General features: G+C 39.5%; 2 protein-coding genes and 1 long non-coding RNA gene across 3 annotated transcripts; 1 reads left to right on the forward strand and 2 right to left on the reverse strand.

Moving 5' to 3' along the window:
- Window positions 1-330: 330 nt before the first annotated feature.
- fdxr (ferredoxin reductase) lies at window positions 331-12,815 on the reverse strand. The gene is made up of 12 exons (XM_034570678.1): window positions 12,430-12,815; window positions 10,507-10,610; window positions 9,998-10,093; window positions 8,794-8,916; window positions 8,601-8,714; window positions 8,369-8,470; window positions 7,475-7,582; window positions 6,456-6,540; window positions 4,309-4,508; window positions 4,050-4,221; window positions 3,775-3,948; window positions 331-811 (listed from the first exon to the last, which is right to left on the reverse strand). The coding sequence occupies exons 1-12, from the start codon at window positions 12,509-12,511 to the stop codon at window positions 681-683; spliced, it is 1,491 nt and encodes a 496-aa protein (XP_034426569.1). The 5' UTR covers window positions 12,512-12,815; the 3' UTR covers window positions 331-680.
- A 2,082-nt stretch (window positions 12,816-14,897) lies between these two features.
- LOC117752943 lies at window positions 14,898-18,782 on the reverse strand. Its single transcript, XM_034570679.1, has 4 exons — window positions 18,404-18,782; window positions 16,227-16,592; window positions 15,474-15,595; window positions 14,898-15,379 (listed from the first exon to the last, which is right to left on the reverse strand). Exons 1-4 carry the CDS (start codon window positions 18,480-18,482, stop codon window positions 15,263-15,265), a joined length of 684 nt encoding a protein of 227 aa, XP_034426570.1. The 5' UTR covers window positions 18,483-18,782; the 3' UTR covers window positions 14,898-15,262.
- On the forward strand, window positions 17,028-17,914 carry LOC117752946. Its single transcript, XR_004612168.1, has 2 exons — window positions 17,028-17,684; window positions 17,810-17,914. It is a non-coding gene; the product is annotated as an uncharacterized LOC117752946 (long non-coding RNA).
- Window positions 18,783-22,769: the final 3,987 nt, after the last annotated feature.

Genomic DNA, 22,769 nt, shown 5'->3' on the forward strand with positions numbered 1-22,769 from the left:
ATTAATCAACAGGTTAAGTGACAAAGATGCTTACTTGGGGGAGAATGTCTCGATAATGGCTAACCCTTGCCAATTTGTCTGGAGGTCATGGTAAATGGTCGGTAATTTCTTCAAAGATATGCAACTTAAAGTACTGAAGCTGCTTATGGATTTTATGGCCTATGCCTTCACTCTTAAACCCTGATGTCACCATTCTGCCCTTAGATTTATTGTTGGAGACATTCATTGTATGTTTAGTTTCTATGCTTAAATTGCCATCGCTTTACAATGAACCCTTGGTATACAAACTTGCCTGGGAAGGTGGCATGAAATGACACTCAAAGATGGGAATAAAAATATATCCTTTTATTTTCTTATAAAAGTTAGTCATGACAATGATTAGGTATAAACATTTCTTAGCTACTACATAGATTTCACCCTAACATGCATGTAGTAAATTACAGTACAAAAGTTAATTATCATCCATTGGACTTTTTTTTTTTTTTTTACTGCAACAGGAAACATCAGCTCAGTCTTTCAGTGTTTGTTTGAGGAGACTGAGACTGAGATCAAGAACTGAGGTAAAGTACCAACATGTTTTCATTGTGCACCCTCTGTACATAATGACGTCCATGCTGACTACTTCATAATGACATTTGTCTTCTGTGCCCACGAAGGTCCCCTGCTGTTGTAAACCACTGTTATGCTCGAGCCACCTCCAGCATTTCCGCCACAGTCAGCAGTTTCTCTCTGGGTTTTCCCACAGCTTCACCTCTCCTCATCTCCACAGTGTTTATCTTCTCCCAGGCTGAGAAAGTCACTGGTTTAACTCCTGTAAACAAAAGATAAAACCACATTAGGCTACGGCTTGATTGTATTTTTTTTTTCGGTCATTGGACATCTACTGAACAAATCTGTAAAATACAGAAACCTTGTGGTAAATTTGAAAGGATTCTCTCTAGGTGCCCTTAAGAAAATAAAAAGACCAAACAGTGACCTTGACCTTTGACAGGGCTTCAGACTGCAACTATTTTTTGAGACTTGCAAATATGCCCTGTATAAAAAGAAAATAAATCGTATAGGCCATCACGTGAAATACCAGGAGCAAGAGAGAAATTTGTGTATGCGTGTGATCCCAGACTCCTCAGACTGTCTGATCGGTTACAGAGTTCCCAGTGTAAAACTACATTTGTTTTAGTTAGGTGTACCTAATAAACTGCCAACTGTGTGCAGAGATATCAAAAATTTGAATTGCATTCTGTAGACCGCATGAGGCCCAACAGTGCCCTTGTAAAACCATCTTTATATTCAATAGATGCAGAAGTTTATGTAGATCTTCACCAAAATACATCACACATAATATCAGTCCCCTAATCAAGATTCCTGAAATATTTTCTGGGAAAGAGGGTAATTGTTAAAACACGCACTGCTATCTCTCAATGTTAAACAATGTTAAAAAAAAGTCCCAGAATCAAATTTTATGGGTTCTTCCCTGACCCATATCACATCCTCCCCTTCGAAGTTACAAGAGCAGCAAAATAAAACACAGGTCGTAAAATCATGCGCACAGCAAAACTTAAGGAATCACAAATATTAGACAATACATATAAGACATTCATTTAAAATAGAATTAAAAGTCAGTTAAAATCAGGAAAGGCTCCGATAAAAGTATGTTTTAACAAAGAATTTAAAAGAGATCACTGACTCAGCTGACCTGATTTCCTCAGGCAGATCATTCCAGAGTTTTGGAGCCCTCACAGCAAACGCTCCGTCCCCTGTAGTTTTTAATCTAGTATTTGGAATACATAGAAGACCTCTGCCCAAGGATCTCAATGTACGTGACGGCTCATATAATACTAAAAGGTCTGATATGTAGCTGGGAGAAAGGCCATGGAGAGCTTTAAAAGTAATCAGTAAAATCTTAAAATCAATTCTAAAACGTATAGGGAGCCAGTGTATAGAAGCTAGAACAGGAGTGATGTGGTCATGTTTTTTGGTTCTGGTTAAAAGCCTGGCAGCTGAGATGTGAACAGTCTAGAGTCAAGGTTAGGGAAGTAAAAAGGTTGTTACAATAGTCAAGGCATGATGAAATAAAAGCATGTCAAATTGTCTGTGTCTTTAAAGTTAAAATTAATTGACTTTTAGAAATATTTCGGAGATGATATAAACATGATCGTACCAGCTTTGTTGTGTGCTGCTCAAAAGTTAAATTGTTGTCAAATCAGATGCCAAGGGTTCTTTGCAGCAGGTTTGATGTGATCCAATAACAGACCTGCAGATGGCAGTATTTGTTTTGTCGTGCTCAGGTCCAATTTAAATGATCTCAGTTTTGTGTGAGATCATCTGCGGAAAGTTTCTGGGTATCCAGCTCTTAATCTCAGAAAGAAGCGATTCAGCATACCAGGGTCTGTGGGTCTAACAGGCAGGTACAACTGTGTGTAATCAGCATAAAAATGAGATTAAAAACCATGCTTGTTTGTGATATGTCCCAAGGGGAGCATGTATAAGGAAAATAAAATTGGACCCAAAACCAACCCCTGGGGCACACCGTACTTCACATCAGTAAAAGCAGAGACATTATTAATTACAGAGACACAGAAGCTTCTGTTTGTCAGGTAAGAATTAAACCAATCTAAAACCCTAACCCGAAACCCCTACCCAGTGCCTCAGTCTGTCCAATAAAATGTTGTGGTCTATGGTGTCCAAGGCTGCACTCAGGTCCAGCAGTAAAAGGACTGAGCACTTGCCTTGATCAGCAGCCAAATGAAAAGTTCATTTGTTACTTCAAGCACTGCCGTCTCTGTGCTGTGAAACTTCCTGAATACAGATTGGACATTTTCAAAATTATGATTATTTTCCAGCACAGCGAGAAATTTCTTGGGACACCATTTTTTTCAAAAAGTTTGGAAATAGAAGGTAACTTTGAATGCCTATAATTCTTAGGGAGGGAGGAATCTAGTCCATTTATTTGCGGAGCAGCGGATAAACACATGCAGTTTTAAAATAGTCAGAGACACAACCATTGAACAGAGAACTGTTAAAAATGGAAAGCAACCACGGCCCAATCGATTCCAGCACTTTAAGTGAAAACTTTGTAGGTATCACATCAAGAGGGCTGGAATACACATATGTATTATATGTGATGCTGCATCCAAAAGTTCAACGAAAGTAATTGGATAAAACTGATAAAATTGGTTGAAACAATCTCGTTGTGGAAGGGCATCAGAGTAATCAAAATCTGGGGTAATAAAGGCTCTGATTGACTTTATCAGAGAAACCAGATTTTTTCCATCTTCGCTCTGATTTCCTACAATCCCTTTTACAGCTTCTTATAGTGTCAGTTATCCAAGACAGTTTTCTTTCAGATGCCTTAGTCCTAGCTTTAACTTTTAAAGCAACAATATTTCAGGATGACAGACACACTGAGCTAAAGCAGTCAGTTAGATCATTGGTAAGAGAATATTCAGACAGGTGCTGGCTTTGGCAATCAAATACTTTGAGATGCTGTGCTCACTAAACTATGAGTGTATGACGAGTGGGATGGGACAGTATTAACCACTGGTGATTCACAGTCGAAAAAAAATATACATTTGTGTTCGGATATAATAAAATCTATTATTATTATTTATATTAATTTGTTTGTGTTGTTGATAAATCGTTGTGTTATGATGACCGGAATAGAGACATCAAAATATTGTGGAGTTTGACAAGACACAGTTTGATTCAAACTACGTACTTTGAAGTCACAGGTCAGATAACAGAGCTCAGCAAACATGTGAGTGCAGACTGGATTACCTCTGTCTTCCAGCAGAGCACTGATGGTTTGTGAACCAGACTTGGCAGCAGACACATCCAGCGTTCCTGACTCCATGTCCTCCACTAACGATCGAGCTGTGTCAAAACTGTTGTTCATAGTCGTGGCTATCACACCAGTGGGGCCGGTTTTCAGCCAGCCACTACAGTATAAACCTAAAAGAAACATGGATTCACCATTAATCTTGTTTGATATGTATGTACATATACACACATGTGTTACATACATATGTTCGTACACATATTGGATACAGTACCTGTAGCCTGTTGGACGCGGCCCATGGTGTTCGGGACGATGGCTTTGTGGGAGTCAAACGGCACTGATGGATCGATGGGAAGACTTTTGTAGCCGATGCTGTTGATGACCAGACCGCAGCTCACATCCTCCACTTCTCCAGTGAGCACTGCACGGGCCCTTTCACCTGAACCCTGGTCGCAGAGAGGAAACCTACTTGAACCAAGCTTATGTAGCAGCTACACACCCACGTCTACACAAATAATCCAAATCCTGTTTACCTCCAGCCTGTTGACCGCCAGTCGGATGCCAGCTGTTCTGCTGCGCTGGGGGTCGGCCAGGACCTCGACAGGGCTCCGGAAGAATCGAAATCCCCACGTGCGGGAGGCCTCCTTTCGTCTCTGCTGCTCCTTCTCCCCGGGGGTCTCCAGGGCCGTCTTCAACATCAGCTCCGTCAGACGCTTCCTGGGCCTCGGCAAATCTGACACAGTAGAGATCAATTATTAATTACTCAAAACCCATTCCTTCAGAACTGCTTTTAATGCGCGAATATGACGTGTATTTTATATTTTAATGTGTGATTAATGTATTATATTTTTAGTCCATGTCCTTGTTTTTACTTGCCACTCTGTTTTTTAACCTAAGTAAAGTGTTTTGAGCATTGTTAAAAGTGCTATATGAAATAAACGTAGTATTGATATTATTAGATATTTATTCTGAAGATGAACATACTTTTGTTTTGTTCAAACAACAAAATAAAGCTCTCTAAAAGTGTTCATAATATGGCATATTACTGCTAGACAAGTATTTTGTCTGACTGGACAGAAACGTTTCCCAATCAGACACTGTTTGATGGATTTTAAACTTAATATTTGAAAATGAGAAAAATTTATTTTATAAAAACAAACCAGGGCTACATTTTAAAAACCAATTTGACTTGTTATCGGGTCATATTACATTTATATAAATTGCTCCAAAGTGGTCTTGACTAAAACACACAAGAAACGTATTTTATTTGTTCGTCAAGTTGAAGGAATATGAGGCACTGAAGAAAGTGGTGAGTTATAAAGCTGATGTGTTTCAGCCGATATGGCCTTCCTCAGGACAAGTACAGAATGGCTGTCCTTGAGCTGTTTCACACCTTGTGCTCATATGAACAGTATGGACAAGTTAGCAGTCACATGAACCTATTGGATCCCCACACTGAAGAGCACCAGAATTGTTTATTGACAGATTTAAAATATCCAACTTTTCGGTCAACTAAATGTCGACTAAAAATGTGCCTCTTGTTGATGAAAGCAAAACTAAAATGTTTTGAATTGAGTTTTTTTTTTGATTATGATTATTATGTGTGCGTGTTTGTGGGTGTGTGTGTGTATGTACCAATTATTAAAAACACATGTCAAGAAAAACAAGATCTACAAATCCACACCTCTGCTATGTATACTCCGGTTACGTTTTGTTTTAGAGCCAAACCAGTACGGATTTTTGGAGTCTGATGCCGATATTAGGTAGTAAAACATTTCTGATACCGATATATCGACCTATAGATATATTTAAAAGAATTTGTTACTGATTCCTAAGATGTCGTCGTCAAACCCATATGACAAAGACATTTAACTGAGGCTTGATATTTTACTATTTAACCATAAACCTTATTATAAATAACTATAAATAAAAAGAAATTACAAATATAACCATAATATAGAACTTGACTTAAGAGAATAAAATGTAAAATGTAATCATAAAATGCAAATTCTTTCTGGATTGTTTATTCTATTTTCATATCCACAAAGATAAACAGTAACAAATCAAATCAGCCGATTTTGTTTTCTTTCTGGAAAATTGTTTGGACTCACTGGTGTTCAGAAACATCCCGTCACTGCACACTCATATGTGTAACATCTGGAAACAAAACAAGACACAAGCCACCAGTCTCTAACATCGTCCTTCACTCACTGCAGATCAAGGTTCTCATTTAACCATGAACAGAGGCTGTTATCGCTGTAAACATTAAACATCAATCAGCTCAATGTCATTTCTCCGACAAGGATGAGGAAAAACCAAAAAGGGCCCGAGGACAGAGCTGCAGGGTTTTACTCCAGCAAAAAACATTTTCAATGAAAGCTGGTTAACAGCAGCTGGTTAACAGTTCACCATACATAACAAGTTCCATCTGTTAACCACGACTTTCACGTCTTCCCTCCTTGTCAAGCCATTAATCCGACACACGTGAACACCCATTTTCCACTCATGCAGTCATCGCAAGTGTTTTTGCTGCTTGTGTGGTAAGTAAAAAAAAAAAGAAAAGTATGACATGGACTTAAAATGTAATATACTTAAATTCTTAGGCTTTGTTAGGAGCAGGTGGATGAGGCAGCCACCCCCCTGAAGAGGAAAAGTATTAAGATAAAATGTTATTTCACACCTTTGGGAGCCTCTGTGATGCCCTCGAAATCAGCCAACACCATCTCAGGTCTGGTGCCCGGCAGGTTCACCATTTCTCGAAGCTCCTGCAGACCAGGAGAACATAACAAATGGGTTAGAAAATGTCAAATAGTTGGTTTAAAGGACTGTTCTGTCTTTTCACCACCGCCATGGAGGTTATGTTTTCACCTCTGATTATGAGCAGGATTATGCAAAAAATTACTGAAGCAGATTTCCATGAAACTTGGATGGAACATGGGTCAAGGAAGAATCCATTACATTTTGGGGCAGATCCATTTATCACTTTCTTTAACTTTCCAACATATAGCATTTTTTTTTACATTTTAACTGATTTCTTAAGGATAATTTAGGGATCTTAATGAAATAAATCAACCATTCTTCCACAATATAGACAATGGTTTCCTGATGTGCATTGTTTTGTTGGCTTGATTGCCATTCCAGTTACAAACTGAGCTTTATCTTCATAGTTTTCACCTGTATTTCTACCACTTATGGTGACATCAGTACAAACTGAGGTAATTGGAGAAATACGGGAACACAATCCTGCAACGACATCTGACAGGAGCAGTAATGGGTTTTATATAAAGAGTTTATCCACAATTCCCAAACAGTGTGTTGTGCAAAGATATGATGGATGGTGATTTGATTTAAAAAATATCATGAGCAAAATATTCTGAGCAAATCTTATGATTGTGTGTCTGGCTTATATTGATTCTCTTGCTGTTGCAATGGAACAATGTTTATCCTTTCTATGGCTCGGCCTGGTGATGTTGACCATATAGCTGTGTCTTCATGTTTCTGTCGATGTTTGTGTATGTTTTTTTGTCCTATAGTGGCAAGCCAGTGTGGCGGCTGTGACTGTCTGACATGAAGTGCCACTGATCTCATTTTGGTTACTATGGCACGTATGCTGCATTTGTAAAGCAACATAATGGTTAATGCCAGAGTTTTTTTCTTCTCAAAGTTCATTACAAATAACAAGTGTTGCTTCTCACATACCTTGATTGTGCAAGCGACTTGTACTGGTCCTCTTCTGCCAACTATCAGCACCCTGCGGACGTGGCTCTCTGCCAGGGCCTCCAGAGCGAGTTGGGTGATGTCAGTCTTCTGTTATAAAATATAAAGACATTTTCCATCAGCCTTTTCAATAACAACCCTCAGAAACAAAAATCATTTCAGAGAGGTGGAAAAGTTGATGATGTTGAAAGATGGTAAGAAAGAGTGAAATGAATGTCTTTCTTCATGTCTCTCATAAGCTGCTTTAGACATGACTGATCTGTGGATAATCATTCTCCCGAGGGGCGATATGTGAGAACGCAAATGTCAAAGTGAGAGTCTCCTGACTTTCTCCAGAGTCTCTTCGGCCAGCCCCCTAGTAAAAACGCTGTATAGAGCTTGAATGAGCCAACGTGAGAACACAGCAGGAGATCCTCTGGAGGATTCACTGTGAGCGAGTGGGCGTGTTGATGACGCCACAAACAAAGGAAAGATGCAAAAAACAAACAAACAAACAAATATCTCAGGATGAAAAAGAGGAGCAAAACACGTAGAAGATGTCAAGAGAGCTTTTGGTGATAACGGCTGATGCGGCTGTCGATCTGCTGTAAACAAAAACGCGTTATCGCAACAGCAGAATGAATATGTTACATCCCCCCGCTGTCTGTCGCACCACCGTCACCTGAACGCTACAGAGATTTCTGTGTTGTTGTGAACATGACTGAGCGGAGAATCTCCCATTGTGTTGTGCATTTGTGGAAGTCAAACTGCGGAGATCTCCTCTTTCTTTATTAATCCTTCATGAGCCTTCAAAATTGATGATCATGCTTTGTGGTTACTTTGCTGTTATGCTTTACTATATTTTTTTCTTTAATAACCCGTCTGCATGTTTCTCACCTTTAAAATGTCAATGGGCGAGAGAAGGACCCTCGCCACGTCCAGAGCCACGTTACCTTGACCCAGAATCACAGCCGTTTCACAGCTCAGGTCTGGACTCAGCTGAACAGAGAGACAAAGACGTGAGACAGAAGTGATGAGAATGGAACAGAGGAAGAAGAAAAAAACCTGATGACAGATAATCTGATAACCATCCACATGGTTTATGGGTAACATTCAATGTAACGGCTACCTGTCGATGGCTGGGCAGCCCATTGTACCAGCCCACAAAGTCTTTGGCAGAGTGCACGCCAGCCAAGTCCTCTCCTGGGACCCCCATACTCCTGTTTCCCTCTGCCCCATAACTCTGCCATAAAACATACACAATTCATATAAATGCTCATTTAGTTAAAGGTGCGTAACGGTGCAGACAGTTTTGTTCTTACCAGTATGACTGCATGGTAGGCTTCCTGCAGCTCCTTAACACTCACGTCCTTCCCCACATTGACATTACCATAGAAGCTACAGCGCGAATGATTGGCCGTCTGCGTGAATGTGTTGATGACGTTCTGAGGTGGTGAACAGATCAGACGTGTTAAAATAAATAAAGTAAAAATGGATTTATCGCTCATGCAGAACCACAAAACTGAATCAGCGTCTATTCAGTTTGATGATGACTACAGGTATTTCATTACAGTGTGATGGAAAAGTTGAGGAAGATACAGGCATCTGTTTGCTTTGGGAACCTTATTTAAATACCGCAAAATGGAGATAACAACCCATTTTTTTCACCTTTTTTTCCACTTTCTCTAGTGGGACCTGTGCTCACAACCCAGTACCATGTAGCTCGATTGGCATTGCCCAGAGAACACCAGAATTGGCTGGTCACCCACTGTTCTCTTCACAGAGGAGAGCAGGTTCACACTGAAAACATGTGAAAGGCGTGAAAGAGTCTGGAGAAGATGTGGTCGTTATGCTGCCTTGACTATCCCCATTACAGGTTTTGTGGGGCTGATTACAACATCAAGGTACTTTCGGTAGTTGTTGTTGTTCCAAATAGTCATGATTGGTTAAACCGATAAACAGTATCTACATAGAATCTGCATCTACAGTGAGTGACATACGTGCTGGTTGCACACATGAGGAGGGTTTTGAAATGTAGTTTCTTTGTTGCTCTTAAGTGAAACAGACAGTAAACAGATTAAGTGCATTCATTGTACTGGATGTTCGTGACTGAAATACCAGCCCACAATTTCCAGGTGCGTCAGAGGGATCTGTCTTCCAATGGTTTCTTTTCGTTCAAATCTATGTGGGAATTTTCTGAGCTTCTGAGCCAAGATTTACACTTGCATCACGCACCACCACATCACCTCAGGTGACATCACACTCTCGTTGAGCAGGTCTACTTTCCATTAGACATGTTTATCTTAGTAGGGCATGGGTGATTTCCATTATTCATGCGAGTAAACAGGTTGGAAGACACAGCTCGAGTTCAGAGAAGGCAAAGAGATTATATCTAAATTATTAAAGCATCACAAAAAACAACAGATAACTGAAATCTAGCTAGCTGGAAACAGAGTCCTGTACTTGTAGGATAAAAGGTGTTGGGCAATTGACTGTTCTCTAGAGCTTCTCATTAAAGATAGAGACCTTGACTTCAGGATGATCGGGGGCCACTCCGAACCGGACCAGGCCGAAGGGGACGGGCAGACGCTCATAAACGTCCACCTCAATATCTTGACGTGCCTGGGGAGACCCACAAGAGAAAAAACAGACACAAATGTGAAAGATTATTCTTATAGTTGCTGCAAATATAAAATTACTAGAAAGAAGACTTCTGATGGGACCATGATCCATGACAAGATAACACCAACACCTTCTTGTACTTCTCTCTTAGTGAGGACACTCATTGGCATAATGCATTTGCCAGCCCCTTAACCAAACCATAACCATCACAACTAAAGGCCTAACCCTAAGACAGTTTCGAATAACAAGAAAACCACCAACTATATAGAACTCAAATTAAGAAAATTCACATTTCATGTAAAATATAATGACATAATATATATATATGTAAAAATATAATACACATCTTATCTGCATTGTTTATTGTGTAAAATAAATGTTTTCATATTGTTTTCTTATTACCTTAAACATACCTTGATCAAATGCTGTGCCGTGTAGAAACCCGCTGGACCACTTCCCACGATACACACCTTCGGGCTGCTGGAGTAAAAAGATGCTGGTCCACGCCCACTTACAACTGCACAATCAACAGAGAGGATAAAGCTGAAAACAAACACCTAATCCTGCAGTAGATTCTTAAAAAAACCCTGAAAAGTCTGAACATGAAAGTGAAATGTCTTCTTTGGGTGTAATATAAGAGTCAGGTAGTTCATGTGCAAGTTCAACCGATACCAACGTTAATACAAGGGTGTTAATATTTGTGTAGCTTCTCATCCATGACATGGTGTCTTCATGTGCACATAGTACAAGTCCAGTTGCTTATATAGAGTGGAGGATGTAACAAAGTACATTTACTTCATTACTGTACTTTAGATTTAATTTTGAGTACTTTTATTCCACAACATAAATCAACAAATATCTGTACTTTCTTACAGTGGCCAAAACTTCTCACAGAAAAACACAAATGCAAACCCCACTACACATCTACAAAAGCCACAAAATGGAAACACAACCACAATGGAAGAGATGTTTTTTTTTTTAATCTTGCTGCGGTCAAGTGAAGCCCTCATTTGTGAAAACCTTGTCAAGCCCTGCTTAAAATGTGATGTTTGCCTATTTGAGGTGTCATGGTACAAGTGCTTTGAGCGCCTAAAAGGAGGAACGCAGCTCAACTGCAACACCTCAAATAGACAAGCGGCTACTGGCTTGTCCAGGTTTTCGTAAGTGACCGCTCACTTGAACCTTTACATCCAGGACTTGACCAAAGTATGTAGCTCATTTCATTGTCAACCTCCCTGGTCGCTCACTTCCATTGGGATTGTGTTTCCATTAGGTGACTTGTATTTATGTTGTGGTTTTTCTGTTAATGCGCTTGTGTGAGACGTCTTGGGCCAGCATACTTTCTACTTCACTAAATTTTTAAAACTCAAACCATATCAAGGATGAGGGGGCAATTGGTTCACTGATCTAATCAGACTGATTAGGAAGGAGAGCTTGGTCCTGGGATACCCCCTTAACCCAGTGGAGGTGGCAGGAGAGAGGAGAATGAGGAGCCAAGCGGCCATCTGTGGTGGAGAACCAGTCCCACCCCCTGCTGGAAACCATCACAGCACTGGGCAACTCCTCAGTGACAGACTGATTTACCCACAGGAGAGGTGACGCAGGCCGATGCTTCCTGCTGCTGTTAGACTGTACAACCAGCTCTGCTCCCAGGAGACCACATGCACCATATATATCACCATATATATATATATATATATATATTTATATCTCACTCAACTGTGCAATGACCATTTTCTATCCATGCAATTTCAATATCATATTATGTGCACATCATTGCAAATAATTATAATAACAATTTTTACAGTAATTATGTATAATAACAGTAAATAATAACGATTATCGTTGTTACTATCACTAATAATAATAACCATAATAAGTGCAGTAAGGACAGTTAATGATGTAGTAGACCGTTACTTGAGTACATATTATCTATTTATTTGTACTTTTACTTAAGTAAAATGTTTGAGTACTTCCTCCACCACTGCCTATGTACACTTCTACAACTCCTGACAAATGGTACTGATACGAGGTCTCTGTAGTGTTAACCATTTGTCTGAATGACAAATCAGGCATTAAGTTGTTCAATATCACATTTCACTAATATAAGTGAAGAGTGGAACATTTGGTATATGCTGAGTCAGCGAGTGAAGTCCATAGTTTAAAGGTTGCGCATTATCTTCGAGAAGAGGTTTCAGGTTTTGACAATAAGCAACTTAAACAACTCATAATTGACTGGATTTTGTATTGGGTCTGGTTCGTGCTCGGTCCACACAGTACAATCAGCCCTGAACTGATGGAGCTTCAGGTTGAACATGAAACATCTGTTCACTCACCACCATGAAGCGGTCTCAACCACCTGCTCCTCCCTGATGTCCACGGCTTCAGCCCGGACCACAGAAACCTGTGGCCGCTCATCTTCACTTCTTTCAAATCCCTGGCTTCAGACGAGCTGTTCGGTTTTGGACCAGTAAATAGTCCGACCCGGGGTGTTGTTGTTTACCTGGTGTTTCCCCTGCAGCTGCTCATGTCTGTGCTGTGAGGTTCGGTCAGTCAGTCTGTCTGTCCCGTGTGTTCACGCTCCCCAAGCTAGGCAGCTAATGCTAACAGCTAACTACCTCTACGCGCCCCCAACTGCGATTATTTTAATAAACAAATAATAAGTTAACATAAATTTACATCATTATCAGGACTGTTTTCAAGGCTGCGCCATGTGTTACACCGGCTACGGTCCGTGGGAAACCGGGAGTGGAGTACGTCAGTTCCACAGCAAGTGTACCTATGTGTTTTTTTAAATATGAATTATAATATAACAACATTAAATTGGAGCAAAGTAAAAAAAAAAGAGAATACCTCAGTATTTTAGGCGACACTGAGTGAATGGAAGTTAAAAAACATTAACATTAGTTATTACATTAGTTTTAAAAATACTTTCTCTAAGGAGGCTGTAAATATATTCTACTTTGCAATCGTAATGTGGAAAAAAAAGCTGTAAAATTTCTATAAACAAATGCTTCTTTCCTTGTCCTTAAAAGGATAGTACACCCAAAAATGAAAATTCACTCATTATCTACTGACCAGTATGCCAATGGAGGGGTGGGTGAAGTGTTAGAGTCTCAGGGGTAAACAGCGGTTCAGCCAAATCCAATGCAATTTAATGAAATGGTTACCGCTTCTTCAAACATAATAAAACAACAGGTGAAAATACATAACATGCCTCCATACTGCTCCTGTGGTGTCATCCGTGTCCGTAAGCCCCGACATTCAAATTCGACTTGAAACGGCTTCATTTACACCATGTTTTTAGCCTAAATGCCCACTGTTATCCTCAGCCTGGAGCCGCACACACTGCACAAGCTCTATGCTCTCGCCCAATGGGCGATACATGCAAGTTCTCGCGATTGCTGCAGTTATTGCGAGTATCGCTGATGGCGCTACGTGCCCCTTGGGCGGGAAAGCATAGATGTGCGGGCTTGTGCGATGTGTGCCTGCAAACGTCCAATTATATTGGATATGGCTGCAACGCTGTTTACCCTTGAAACTCCAGAAGTGTTTTGTGGATTCAAACACTTCACCCACCCCTCCATCGGCATAGTGGTGAATAGATAATGAGTGAATTTTTCATTTTTGGGTGAACTATCCCTTTAATCTATAAACATAATTTCTATTCTCTCAGATACTACATATGGAACGGCAGAGACATTTTATATAAACACAAATCATTATTTGTTTGCATATGGGATACATCTGGTTTTGCAGCTGTTTAATTCTAGCGGTTCATTAATGTCATATTCCAAATTTCTAGATAAATACAGAACTCCTATACCACTGGAAGAATATGATTTAGTCTTGTAATGCTCATAAGAAACTCTGTAGTCTCAGATTTTTACCGCTGGTGCCTGGTGTTACCGGGGTTAGAAGAACCTGTTTTTCCAGAAAAAAAAGCAATGCTACATAATTAATTTAATTGTGTTACTTGCTGAATCACATGTTCACAAATCTAAATATAGGAACTATCAGCCACCCTTTACTGTTTTTGAAAACAAAAACCAAATAAAATTCTACACTCCAAAAATTGGAAAGCGATCAAAACCCTGAATGTATGTTCCCAGTATAGACATTTTTTAGATATGCACAATAAACTTTTGTGTGGTCTTGTCCCCTGACTGTATGTTGTATGTGCAGTGTTTATCCTAAACATGTATTGTTGAATGTTGAATTTATTACAGACTGACCAACTTATGAGTTGACTGATACTTTCATTTTTACTGACTAAACAGGACCAGTATCTATGAAATCTGTCCTAGGCAGGTAAACTAAGGTGGGGTGAGGAGACGCCTTTTCCAAGCATCGTCCGAGAGACGGCCCACAGTCTCAGACTTAGAGGCCCTGGATTAGAACTTGTCCATTAGTTGCACCACAACTTGAATATGTATCTTCTTTTATGTGTGACAACAAGGGAGATTGTGTTGTTAAGTATTTTGCACAGTAAAGTTTTCTCTCTGAGACTGAAATCAGGGCATCAGTATGTGAAGCCTGAGTGTTGAAATGCTAAGACAAAAAAATGTTAAATTATACTTTGAGAGTGGAAAAATAAATGATTTATGATTATGCGCTTTTAGTTATGTGGTCTGCCGACTCAATAATATCTACTCAAGTTATTTCCTGTCATACGTCCTGTTGGCCTGTGAGGTTAACGCATCAACAGAAAGAGTTCACAAGCACAAGTGGGAAAAAAGTTTAAATTTAATGCACATATCAAGTCAGACAGAAAACTGCATTTCACATTTGTTTCAGTGTTCAAAACCTATTCATGAGACACAAGGGAAACAAATACCTACATTTATCAAAACTATAAAAGTCAAGCAAACGTGTTGCGCCACATGATACTGAAAAAAAAAGCTCGCTCTGCAGCCTTCTACACCACGAATCACATGCGTCACTTCTGTACACCACACATCACCCAGGAAGTGGTAGCTCACTCACGTTTCTGCAAATAAAACGTATTTGTGTAAAAAAGGAAAAGAAAAGCAGAACACGAGAGGAGTACGAAAGACGTCTCAGTGGTGTGCAACAAACCAACTGTGTGATACATCTACAGCATACTTGACAGTTGAAGTTTTCCCAAAGCGCCATATCTTATCTTTAGCTTTGCACAAACTGGCAGGACTACAGGATTCCCCTGAAGTCCAGTGTATTTTCTGATGTGATCAAGTAGGGATTGTTCTGAACTCTTTGCTGAGGGTGGACGTGCTGAGGGCTGTCAGGTCTGAAGTCCTCTCTAAACTGTGGGGTCACATAGAAAACATTCATTTGATGCACGGAGCATGTCGTGTATGCTCTTGCATGATTGTGGAAGCAAAGTGTGTGTCATACTTACTCGTTTGCATCTGAAGATCAGTGCTCCAATGACAAGAAACAAGATAACGATCACCGCCACACTCAAGAAAATCCAGGTGAGAACAAACATTTGGTCTTTGCACTGTTCCTGGGGATCCGTCTCTGTGAGGGAAAGTATTCAACAAAGGAAAGTGAGTCAAGAAGCTGTGTGTGTGTGTGTGTACAGGTGTATGTACAGGTGTGTGAATATATGTGTGTACTTTTTATGCGTTTGTGTTTATTTGTATGTGGGTGTTTATTTCTGCAGTTTCTGTGGACTTTCTCCGCCTGGCCTCCTAGTATACAGTATAGTGTAAAGTCGAGTTAATACGTCACTTCCTGTCTCTGTCTGCTGCACCGTGCTACTCCACCTCTCGCCTGAATAATGCTGATGATCTGTTGCTGTTGTGAACACGTCTGTGCAGGACACCTCCCGCTGTGTTGTGCCTGTGTGAAAGGCAAACTGTGGGAAAACCGCATAGCCAAATCTCCAGATTTTACCCGGAGGTCATATCTGAAAACGGCTTATGTGTGTGTTTGTGTTTGTGAGTGGCAAGTTGTAACTATGGTTAAGGCTAGAGTAAGTCTCTGGGAAATCAATCTAAGACAATGCAATGCCCTCTGATGCCAGTGAGACAAGACCGTGTGTGTGTGTGTGTGTGTGTGTGTGTGTGTGTGTGTGTGTGTGTGTGTGTGTGTGTGTGTGTGTGTGTGTGTGTGTGTGTGTGTGTGTGTCGACTCTAATTCCATTCACCTTGGACAATGATGATGGTGCCAATGCTGGTCTGATTTTTTAGTGTCCTTTTCTCTGATTCGAAGCGACTCCAGGTGCAGTAATACAAGTTGGTGTCATCCAGCTCCAGCTCAGACAGCCACATGGTGAACTCATAGCCCACCTTGACCTGCCGCTCTAGAGTGACATTGAGTTGGCCCCTAAATTCTGCAGCTGTAGTATTCTTGGTGACCAATCCATCTTCCAGGGCGAGGTGCAAAAGGATTCTATCACCAAGGAATTTCCTGCGCAGGTAGAGCCCAATTGGGTCAGAGAACGATGTGGAGCACGAGATCTCGACAGACGACTTTCCTCTCACTACAACGATGGACATGGGCCTCTGAGAAACTGCATGGAGAGATGGATTGGAGTGTATTTTCAGGTTGTAATGTCAAAATACACTCGAAAATCACATGATCAATTCAAGCACCAGTGTTTAATGGACTTAAAAATGGGCTGAAAGACAGTCTTGGAAAGTAAAGTACATCTTCTCAAATACTGTACTGAAGTACAGTTTTGAGGTAATTTTTTACGCTATGTTATACTTTTACTACTACTACTGATAATAATGGGATATTCTCCATCTTGTCCTGTTATAAAATTAATAATAACAACAATAATAATTATTACTTTATTTACATTGCACCTTTCAAAACAGCTGTTACAAAGTGCTTCACAAAGAGGACAAGTAAAAACAAGAATACAAAACATCAAAGAAAAGAAGCAAATTAATTCAATATCATTCGAAATTTAAAACAAAAGCAAATTAAATCATACAAGAAATTTAAGACAATAGATAAAATAAAACATTTTAAAGTAATAGCAAAAAAAATTATATATATACAGTATATATCAAGTAAAAGCATGTTTTGAGTTTTTGTCACCTGTCATACTTTTTATTATCTGAAAACCAAAGTCACTACTTATGTTCTAAATTAATACTTTGCAATTTTCCATATAGTCTTGTCACATTTAAAAAGGAATAAATAAATGTTTGTGTATCAAAATCTTTTTCCCTCTTTATTTCCTGCACCATGAAGGGCTCTCAACCCCCATAAACCCACTGGACTACACTCTTAGGAATAAGGGTTCCAAAAGGGTTCTTCCTTAAAGGAGACCTTTTATGCTTTTTTTTGTGTCCTCTAGTGGGTTGTATATGTTTTTTGTGAATGTATATGGTGTGCATGGTTCAAAATTCCAAAGTCCACAGCAGAAGGAGCTAGTCTCTCTCACAGTCAAGATGGGGATCAATGGCTTAATACACGCTCGGTGGCTAGTCGGACATGCCCCCAATTTAGATGGCAAAGCGCAACCTAAGCTGGGTCCACAGGAGGGAGGAGGAGAGAGCAGCGTTTGTAATGAGAGTTAAGTTTCAGTTTTGGTGCTGCTTGCAGGTGCTCACGGAAAAATCAAAAAACTACAGAGTACAACCAAGGTGAAGTCTCCCGGTGTCACAGTTTGCCTATTTACTAAAGCACAGTGGGCTTTGTAATTGTTTTTTATTACATATTTAAAAATATCCCTGTATAATTCAAAATAATTGTTAATCTTGCGTTTAATTGCAGCATTGTCTGTTCACAGCTTCCTTTTGTCCTGACGTACTGGAACTCATCACCAGCTGGCCAGTCTTTCTAGCAAGGGGATAAACCTTTCCAAGTAATGCCCCAAATTAAAATTAGGAACCCCAAAAACCAGCATATAGGTCTCCTTTAAGGGCTTTGGTTCTATCTATTTTTTAAAATAGTGTCCCCTGTAAAACTAAGGGTTTCATTAATAACCATGTTTTTTTTTATAAGAGTGTAGCTTCAACTTGACCAGCTACAACAACAAAAGGCTAATATATAAATCACATAGTATTTTTCTGTTAAAAAAAATACAATTACTTGGAATGCTTTAAGTTAGTTTTGATGATAAAAAGGTTTTGAAAATATTTTTATCACGTAAGATTTCAAATGCAGGACTTTTACTTTTGATTTATAGTTGTACTGGTACTTTTACATCGGTAAAGACGCTTTTCGAGAGCCTGCTCAGATGACAAAAACCTGATGATCCTGCAAACTGACGATGACGCAGACGACTTTTCATTTGGATCTCATACCCCAAAAATATCCATCCTCTCTCTCTCCTCCTTTCACACACACACACACACACTCACTCACCTGTCCGGGTGTGGAGTGTTACCCAAGCAGGCATGCAGAGAAATAATCCCAACACACAGCTCCACCAATGAGCTTTCATCCTGCCACAGACTCAGAACAAGATGCAGTTTTTTGACCGACTGACAGGCTGACTGTCTCAAAGATCAGTGTGGTGTACAGCGGAAATGTGATGCTACCTCTTCTGTGTGTGTGTGTGTGTGTGTGTGTGTGTGTGTGTGTGTGTGTGTGTGTGTGTGTGTGTGTGTGTGTGTGTGTGTGTGTGTGTGTGTGTGTGTGTGTGTGCTGCATCGTATCAAAGGTGAGGAAGTGCTTGTTGCTGACTGCTTCTAATTTAAAGACATGTTCCATTACCCATAACTGTTTCATGCAAAGTGGCTGGGTGAACCTGCACCATAACTGACACACAGCTCAAAAAGCTCCTTTTAAGAACAGAAGCTATGATACCACTGTTCATCTAAAACTCTCTTCACAGTGAGGAGACTGCATTTTATCTGTAAAATAAGTGGTGTCCCTTTAATCAAAGACAATCATCAAATTGACCCGAATGAATCTGCACAAGAATCAAAACATATTTTCACATGGATCAATCTGTATAAAGACCTCAAAGATTACTGAAGAAGTAACTGATACAAATAAAAAAAAGGTAAATAAATTATGATATATGACAATACTTTTTACATAACATGCCGTGCGGATATCATATTTGTTACATTTCAGCATTCGACAGTCGACAATGAAGAGTGAGTGTAGTCTCCCTGAATCTTTTGACATCTCTTTATGTGTTTGAGGAATTTTCTGCCTCTGCCAGTTCCAAACAGGAACAACAAGGACATGGCAATAGGGAGGAGAACACAAACACCCGATATAATAGGAGCCGTGGTGTCCCGGTCAGGATGCTGCTTTGCCGGTTCTAGGTATGACAAGGCAAAACATGTACCTCAGAATTCACATACAAAGATTAAGAAAACAAAACATTTTAAACCAACATTTTAGGTGTAACCAAAGTAGTGTTAAATGAACATTAAGACCTAGATGTCTAATATATTAGAGAATTGAAGGCCTATACAAGGTCAAATACAATTCACATACATACAAACACACACACACACACACACACGTTCTGATACTCTTTCAAATCTCTCTTTGACACATTATATAGGTGTACTCTCTTCTAGTTCTGTTACAACTATTTTAATCATTTTACAATGTTTTATTCTTATCTGTAACACTTTGTATATATGCATCTGTGCCCCATTGCTGTGTGATCTTTAAATTGCTTCTAATTGTTTCACAGGTTTTCCTTTAGTTTTAATTTGTAAAGTACCTTGTATCTGTGGCTCAAACAGTGCTATATCAATTTAACAAAAACAAAATTATTTTATTGTTATATGTTATTATTTTAAGTCACTGAAAGATACTCACCAGGTGGAGGATTGAAGACTTTAACTTCGATAGGAAGTGATTTGGCCAGACCACAGTCTGTGCTTACTTCGACCGTCCAGTTATCCGCTTTGATGACATTTGAGACATTCAGCAACACGAAATTGAGACCTTCAGTGATGTTATGTGTTACGTTGCTATTTGTCTTCAGCTGTAATGCAACCATTTTACAGCCTGACACGCCAATGTAATGTATAGAACAGTTAATTGTCAAAGATTGTCCAGCTTCAACTTCCACTGTTTTGGGGCACGCCACCGACACTCCTGGACGACAAAGAAAAGGTGCAAGAAATGAGTTATGTTCTTCTACGTTTTAAAAAAATCAGTACGCAGTGTATTTACTTATGGTATGAGCAAAATAAAATACCTTTTGACGAGGCACTGCTTTGTAGAAAGGTAGCAGCGCAGAGCAGATTCAAACATAACCACACACAGGACATGCTGGAAGCGTGTTTTTAGAATCTGAAAGAAAGAAGAAAATACGTTGAGACATGAGGGGCCCCTGTGCCTCAGGTTGTAGAGCTGAACACGGCTCACCTTGTGTCAAAGAATGCGGCAACAGTCACACAAATAACTGATGCTTATCTTAACTGGATTATTTTGTTATTTCATACCTAAAATCATCTCAAGTTCAGTATGTTCTAATTCAAGCACATTTTGCCACACTCTTCTATGAAGCCCATATCTGTAGTGTGTTAAGGATACACCTGCATAATAACTATTTGCCACTGTTACAATTGCTCATCCAAATAGTTTTCTATGTAAATGGGAGCGTTTGTAAGCGTGCTGCTTTAAGTGTGATGGGAACAAATTCATAATTTCAACCAGTGAGCAGTGTCAACAGAGACATACCACACAACGATCATACTGCGAGGCTGATCCCAAAGCCAGATAGCAGCCACCGAGAGACCAAATAAGAAAGAGAAAGAGAAAATGAAAAAAAACTTCGCTGCAAGAAAGGTCTCCAGTGCAGCACGTGAATCTGCGCAGCAAACAGCCCGCCTCAAGTGTTACTATGTCAAAGTCTTTCCAGGAAAGGAGTTTTACGGGGAAACATTAAAGTTGCGTAACTTCAATACCTGCATTTTCTATTTTCAAGAACAGCAAAAAGACAAGAGAAGCACAATACACACCATACAAATATAAAGAGTGACTGATATTATAAGCAACCATAACGTATATATATATATATATATATATATAAAACATATATATAAAAGTTCTGTAGGGTTGTGATAACTGGCATTGTGCTTATGGTGAACTCGTGCGATATGAATCTAAACTGTTGAGATGAAGTGGTGAGAGAGCCAAGTCACACATTTTAGGTTCATGCAGTTTTTTTCTTTAACTTTCGCCTTCTACCCCTAATTCCTAGGGTAGGAATATTGTACTTTGACCATCTGTGGGACCTTTTGCAGTTATAATAGCACAGACACATGGAACACTCCTTCAAACCAACATGACCATGAATTATCTACAGCTACAAGTTGTCATGTTCTGGAAGAGCAAGAAAACTAGTTTTGCAAGCAGGTGCATACAAAGTGACAGTTGAATGTAATGACTATGGCTTGAATGGTGAGATTAAAAAAAAAAGAAAAGGATACAGTGAATTCATAAAACATAGGTAATGGGTTGAGAGAGTGAAAGTGAAAAATCATACCTTTGCCCACACTTTATATGAACGTACTGAAAAAGAGAGGCTTACCTCATGGAGCGTATATTTCCGATGCTTCAGGGTGTCATTCCCAGAGAAAACTGAAATGACAAGATCCAGTTTCCAGCCCTCACGTACTCTTTGATGTGGGAATTCCCTTTTGGTAGATCGCCCACACACAACATGTCCGAGTCGTGTGGAGGAAGGTGAAGGAGGCAGAGACAAAACAAGGGAAAGTTTGACACAGGTATTGCTTCATATGTAAGGGTGATTCTGTCACTTTGTCCACCCCATTTATATGAATGAGGGTTGGCTTTATAGCAGAAAGAACCATTTATGTGTAATTCAGTGCAGCTAAACAGCACCACCCCTCAAAACAATAATAATAATAATAATAGTAATAATAATATAATTTGATGTCACTGAGCCTTTTCAAACACCTAAGGACACCTTACAATATATAATAAATAAACACATGAATAATCAGAGTAAAACAAAACACTAAAATAATAAAAACAAATAAAATAAAAATAGACAAATAAAAATGATAAAGTAATAATAGAATTTGTTGAATCGACATATATAAAATGGTAGGATTTATGACAGGGCTGTATTTCAATGGACTGGTTGGTTTTAGGGGTATAAATGAAAATGTTAACATTCACATGGGTAAAGTGGTGGCAGCTGGGAACAAATACACAGTATATTAGATACTTTGCAACCACAGTCTCAGCATTGCCTGCTCTGTGATGGGGATGCTTTATTTTCTGTTTTGCTGTGTTTAAAATGTGCTTGGTGTCACCATCCAACTCTTCTCTTCCGCTAAAGAGCACGGTTCAGGACATCAGCAGCAGGAGATCAATTTTATCTTTTTCCAGTATTGTAAAAATGCTACTTTGAGCTTTGGGCATGGGTATAATACAAAGGATCAAAGGACTTCTGTTTTCTGTGTATACGTCGGTGGCCCCCTGATAACCTCAGGGTGTTAAGAGGACAGGTACAAGGAGATATTACCGTCACGTCACACACTTATCACCATCTGTTTCCACGTCAGATGATCCTTTGGACTCCAGAGGTTTGGAACAGCTGTTTCAACACAACCCAGGTGTTTATGGCAAGTTTATTGACAGCTTCACACTAGTTGCTGACATCACTCTTAGCAAGAAAGTTTTAAGCATGTTGACCAATTAATTTAAGTATTTCCAATTTAATTTGCAAAATACCAGGATGTGACTTATCCATAATGGCTACATAACACCATAGTTCAACCTG

The sequence above is a fragment of the Hippoglossus hippoglossus genome, chromosome 19 (assembly GCF_009819705.1).
Source record: "Hippoglossus hippoglossus isolate fHipHip1 chromosome 19, fHipHip1.pri, whole genome shotgun sequence".
Taxonomy (NCBI): Eukaryota; Metazoa; Chordata; class Actinopteri; order Pleuronectiformes; family Pleuronectidae; genus Hippoglossus; species Hippoglossus hippoglossus.

Coding starts and splice junctions, on each gene's coding strand:
- fdxr (XM_034570678.1), bottom strand. CDS start 12,511: ATGAGCGGCCACAGGTTTCTGTGGTCCGGGCTGAAGCCGTGGACATCA. Junction 10,611..12,429: donor GTTGAGACCGCTTCATGGTG/GTGAGTGAACAG, acceptor TTGATTGTGCAG/TTGTAAGTGGGCGTGGACCA. Junction 3,949..4,049: donor CCGCGTCCAACAGGCTACAG/GTACTGTATCCA, acceptor TGTTTCTTTTAG/GTTTATACTGTAGTGGCTGG.
- LOC117752943 (XM_034570679.1), bottom strand. CDS start 18,482: ATGAAAGCTCATTGGTGGAGCTGTGTGTTGGGATTATTTCTCTGCATG. Junction 16,593..18,403: donor AACACTCCACACCCGGACAG/GTGAGTGAGTGT, acceptor CTCTCCATGCAG/TTTCTCAGAGGCCCATGTCC. Junction 15,380..15,473: donor TGATCTTCAGATGCAAACGA/GTAAGTATGACA, acceptor GTGACCCCACAG/TTTAGAGAGGACTTCAGACC.